At 41.2% G+C, this 5956-nt stretch overlaps 1 protein-coding gene across 1 annotated transcript; it reads right to left on the bottom strand.

Annotated features, from left to right (window-relative positions):
• Positions 1–1269: 1269 nt before the first annotated feature.
• LOC148019984 (death domain associated protein) lies at positions 1270–3935 on the bottom strand. Its single transcript, XM_087700224.1, has one exon. It carries the CDS (start codon positions 3902–3904, stop codon positions 2723–2725), a length of 1182 nt encoding a protein of 393 aa, XP_087556350.1. The 5' UTR covers positions 3905–3935; the 3' UTR covers positions 1270–2722.
• Between the last annotated feature and the right edge of the window lie 2021 nt (positions 3936–5956).

The raw sequence follows: 5956 nt of genomic DNA, 5'->3' as shown, positions 1-5956 counted from the left end.
ATTGTGTTTTCCCTTTTTGGAATGCTTTGCTTTATTGAGTGATCTTGCATCATGTTTTTTACTTTGTTTTTTATTAGTTTTCATATAAATTAGTAGTTGTATATTGGTGTTGAGTTATTTGGCATATTAAACATGGACTTGACAATCCGATGGATCCATTGATTGTATAACTATTTGCTAAATGTATTCATAGTGCATCCATTGACTACATCCATCAATATAGGAGTGTTGGCCTGGAAAGTTGCCGAGATAAAAACATGCAATGCATCAACAAGGCATATGACTAAAATACTAATTTGTTGAAGTGGTGACCAACAATTTGAAGAATGTGTGGGGGAAGATCAAAGCTCAATCCCACTCATATGATATTAATCTCATGTCAAGCATGAATCCGACTCACAAAATATTTCACGCTTGCCATATTTCACAGCTTTTATCAAGCGTGACTAAGCAAGGTTAGAAGCCAATTTAGTGCTCATGAAGGATATTCGTACTAGCTCATGGGTTCGTAAAACATCTATCCTTATAGAGAGCATTCCCAAGAAAGTTAAGAGAGAACCTTATTTGGTATGTACAAAATATCAAAGAGCCAAGAACAAGCCTTTTGCAAAATAAAATCTTAAAGAGAGTTAGCATAGAAGTGACAACTAACACCATAATCACGTAGCAAAATTTTGGTTTGAAACCTTAGCAACAACAAGAGGGGAAAGATGGGTGCAATAGCTTGGTGGGTGAGGCTCCAACCATGAACAAAATGGCATGTACTTGCAACCTAGTCCTCATGTTAGGGGCCTAACTGGGCCATTCCAATCACAACCATGCAATTATGGAGTTGAAGTTGGCACAAATAAAATTCTAGCTCCCTTATGTACTAGTCGTTGAAAGATGCAAGTTGTTACCATTAAAGAGAGAAATGATTCATTCTTTCATAGGGAAAGTTTGGGGTGTTTTGGAAGGATTCATGGTTGTTTCATTGGTTGCAAGTATAGCTGTGTTTAGGGTTTCCAATTGCAAGCTAAAGGATTTGGACCGAGTTAAAGGTGTGGAAAGGATGCAAGTTTGCATATCTACAAGAGCATGGAGATCCGAGAGATGGGTACAATAATATAGAAAGAGAGGGCTAAGGCTCTAACCATGAAGGCAAATGACATATAAGTAGTTGCACACTAGTTAGAGAATAGCCAGGTCTACTGAAAGCCGTTCAGCCTTACATAGATATTTACTCAATTCAAGCTCAAATGAGAGGCTCTTGAATAGTAGAATGAGCACAAACACTCAATCAACTCCTCATAGCATTATGGAAATCAGTTTTCTTATTGGCATTAGCCTTGCTCCTCAACATAGGAAGGAGAAGATCATAGATGCATGCCAATATTGCATGGTGGCCAATCGCTAAAGCCACTTGCTACAAATGTGAAGCACATTCGCAATTGCCAGTGTGGATCTGTGATACAAAGCCTAATTGCACAGCATGAATGCAGCTTTTACACGGAGATGACCTGACTCTACATATATGCAAGTAATGGAACGTTTACAAAGTGCCTTCTACAAGATCTCCCTTGCTTTACTTATTCTCAGCCTACACAATCCATCCATACATTTTGGGAGCCCATAACAAGCATTAGAGGAAGTACAAAAGACCAGGTGTACTTGAGCAGGACACACAAATCGAAAGGTTTATCGTGCATACAATTTAGATCACTTGATAAAGCTTTCAAAAAGATTAACAAGGATTGGGATGCATTCTGGATCTCAATTAGAAGCCCCTGCTCCATTTCAAGAGTTCTCCATTTCTGGATAGGAGTCAACTTCTCGAGAGAGAGACCCTCCTTCTTGACCGGCATATGAAGATGCAAGAAATAACTTCCCCATCCTTCACAAAGAGCCACATATCTCCCTCCTCATTGGGTAGGTGCACGTTGGTCTAGGGTAGGGATCTCTATCTACCCCTTATGTCAGTTGCACGTGTAGGCTATCTTGCCATTAATTATTGAGCCATTGTTGCCATTGCTGCACTCACTCATTTCAGATCAAAAGATTCACTAAGCCCCAGGAAGGGCAAGCCCACCAACCAAAGCACATTGCTGCATTCACTCATTTCAGATCAAAAGATTCACTAAGCCCCAGGAAGAGCAAGCCCACCAACCACAGCACAGCTGTAAACTCCTAGAGAAGATAGTTCAGTTATTACCACCTCTCCAACCCTTGCATTACCAACACTTCTTTGCTACAGCAGTGGAGAGGCTGTCCGCAGCAGTCAGATGTCCTCCATAGCAAGACTGTTGCAGCATATTTCTTTACACTGAATCATGACTACAAGTATTTGACTGTGTTTTAGGTGAAAGAGTGCTAAATGTCGAGTTTTTGGGTATGCCAAGTCCTCCTTTGCAGGTCAGTGATTTGCAATGCTAGGGCACTTGGATGGAGATAACACACGCTTTCTCCAAGTTGTGCATTGCCACAATCAGCATGCATGATACCAAACAACCTTGTGCCACAAGTGCAAGCTTCTCAAGTAGTATGCTACTTAGTCTGCCCTACTGGAGAACAAAGAAACGATAACACAGAGTTGTAGGACAATTTCATGATCTGTGTTCAATGCTCTTAGATTAGGCAAGCAAACCTTGAAGTGCTGAGAGAAAGGTCCCATTGCAGCAAGACATCTTTCAATCAAATGCTTTCCAAATGTCATAACTACAATCTAGAATCTTCCTGTAACACGTCATGTTGGCATGCTGTCTTTCAAGTCTTTGATGCGTCTTTCAAGGTCCTCAATCTGCGAAGCCCACTCTACCTTTATGGTAATAGGCCTTGCCCTAGTCCAATCCACTATATTTTGTGAGATAGTTGCATCTTTCAATGTTTCAGCCTTGTCAGAGCCTTTGCGATTCCTCTTCTTTTGCTTAGTTTTGTGCAAAGACGCCTTTTGAAGAGCCAGGAGTACATCTTGGCCACTGAGAACTGGTTTTTGCGTAGATTTGGAAGGCGCAGACTCTATGGTCTCATGAGATCTCAGCCATTTATCAGCACCTTTATTCAGACCATTCTCAAATGCATTGGTAGACCTGCTGTTGTTGTCATGCTCTTGTTGGGATGCAAGAGTGGTTTGGCTTCTGTGATCATCTTTATGTATTCCATTGTTCGTCTCAGATATAAGGGTGGCTTGGCTTCCATTATCATTTCTAGAAATTGCAACATCCCTTTCAGATATTACCCTGCTTTTCAAAGTTTTCCCCTGGACTGCAGATACCATCCCATCAGCATGTGATCCTGCCATACCCTTCAGCCTCGATGTTGATTTCAAACCTTTATGAAAGATGCCAGCATTGCGTGCCTGCACAGAGGGTGCAGAGGCTATGTCCTCCGCACGTGAAGCAATCATGGCATTTCTCTGAGACGATGACTTCAAGCCTTCGAGCAAGGAGCTCGAATTTCGTGCTTGTGCAGACATCAAGTCAGCCAATGCAGCAAAGTCCGGCCGTCTATGCGGTCCACGACCAGCCCCATCATCTTCGGGATCAGAAGTAGAATTGCTCTGATCCTGCCGCGGCTTACCATTGCGATTGGATGGCAGACTACACCTGCGCATTGAGGGGCGGCCTGTCCTGCTGCAAGGATATCCATGCCGGCCTGTCATGATGCAGAGATGACCGTGGACGCTAAGCACGAGGCATTCTCCATTAACAATTCTTCCAGTATTCACAGCTTGGCAGGCTGAACCCTGCTTGAAGCAGATAACAGAGGAGCTTGGCCGAGGGGAGCCTGACGTGGAGCGTCTGTTAGGGTGGTTTACAATCTGTGTAGAAGGCCATGGAAGGTATGTCTCTATTCTGAAGAGGTCCGAGTCGAGGGTGAGCCCGTGAGAGGAGCGGGAATGGTGTGGTAAGGAGCCACATCTCAGCATTTTCAGACACAAATAGCCAGCACGCGTTCGCTTGGAAAGAAAGAGAGAGGGATGGAGTCACTACTATATATATATATATATATATATATATATATATATATATATATATATATATATATATAAGGAGAGAATAAAGTGTAATGCTAGGAGGAAGGCTCATTCAATTAAGCAAGATAGTTCTATAATAATCCATGGTCACATATCAAAATAGCAACAGAATTAAAGTATACTATTACTCATGCTTTCTTACACCAACTCTGTTCCTACCACATTAACACTACGGTGAGCTTTCAATCCATCCCACATGGCATAGATGGTATCCCAATCAACATCCAAAGGGTCTTTTAACACCATTATATGAAAGAAACATGAGCTTATTCAAGGTCTCCAATGACATTCTATTGCGATCATTGGACTTGATATGATTCATTTTAGAGAATCCTCTCTCACAATCAACTATGCTTGCAACAATAAGTAAGCATGAATGCCATAACTTTTTCATCTCTCTAAACACTTGATCAAACTCAATATCATGCCCACATAATTGCCATGTAACATGTATATTTTGACTTGGGCATGTCCTCTTTATCAACTTGTTTTTCTAATCTCACAAATTAGTTTAAAAGCATGATGGCATGATACATGCTTCATGTATATGTTACTACACAATAGTTAAACTTATGCATAATCAAGATGGTTCCTATTGTAAGGGTTTTCTTATCTAAGCCACCATGTGAGTCATTTGACTAAGGGCACCAATAAAAAGATTTCAAGTACTTATGTTTTGGGGATACATGTAAAGATTTGATGATATATGATAGTCACTCTAAGAAGTTTTCCTAATATCTCTTCTTGCACAGCGATCTCACTACTATGGATAGTGACTTTTATAGTTATGTCTTCTAGGTTGACAAAGGTTCCAACTCCATATTTTATCCCTATGAATTGTGTAAGACTTTGGCCTTAGTGTATGTGGGTTATTCCTTGATAGCATAGTTCAAAGGACCTAAAAAAACTTTTGCATCCATAGGATCTATGTTACACTTAAATAAACTAACATTAGTTCGATCCTAAACACTGAAATATATGCCTTCTCTCTCAACAGACTTTAGTCAATACTATCTTAAAGTTGCATAAACATGTAACAATTGATGACTAGTTAAGTTAGACAACTCACTTGTCAAATCTTAGATGACTTGATTGACAATCAACTTGAAATCTGAATTTGCACTAAAGTATGTTGCCTCTCTCACTCTTGTACAATAAACTTCAATAATACGGATGCTCCAATGGACATGTGCAATAAATTTATAGCCATTTTAGTATCACATAAGGTAATAAAGATTAGTAATTAATGACAGCCTCAATGAGGGCAATGCTAGGCTGTCCCCTCACCTGGCCGTGTTTGATCCCTCTTGGGGCGTGTTGGCAAGTTGTGGCAGTCGTCAACTACTTCCAGTCTTCCAAGCTCTAGAGCATGAGATGGGGCCACGTGGTGCCACTCTAGTGTACGCAAGCAGGCCGCCTAGTGGTGAGTCATGACAAGGCATAAGCTAAAAAACAATGCTTTCAGCTCAGTGCTAACCAAGGAATGGGACTCAGGAGTCGGGAGTAGCTGCCTGCATGTGGGATGGTAGATAGGTCATCACAGGTTTATCAAGTCCCGGTGAGATGATGAATCACGATTGCCTTTATGATTCATTATTTTGAATATATAGAAATCTTGGTAAAGCTTTATGATTCATTATCAAGATTCAAGGCTGTTGGGAGCTCACATTCAACCGCCATGACCCACAGACTGCTTATTCTTTCAAGCATTTCAAGCCAAGAACTAATGGCTACCTCTCACATAGCCAATGCACTATCCCTCATCTACGAGTATAGTGAGTTTACCTCAATGCCTGATGGAGTACCCTCCTCTCTCATGCACATCAGTACCTCCACGATTCCTGATGGGAGCTTGAGCAACCTCAATCCCTCTCCTTTAAGCTCCATCCTCCATAGCCACACAAGAGAAGAGAAGAGAAGAGAAGAGAAGAGAAGAGGAGAGGA

The sequence above is a fragment of the Lygodium microphyllum genome, chromosome 19 (genome assembly GCF_053477565.2).
Source record: "Lygodium microphyllum isolate KBCC chromosome 19, Lygodium_microphyllum_v1.1.10, whole genome shotgun sequence".
NCBI classification, from domain to species: domain Eukaryota; kingdom Viridiplantae; phylum Streptophyta; class Polypodiopsida; order Schizaeales; family Lygodiaceae; genus Lygodium; species Lygodium microphyllum.
Note: the sequence above shows the minus strand (reverse complement) of the source record. Positions and strands in the feature narration are given on the sequence as shown.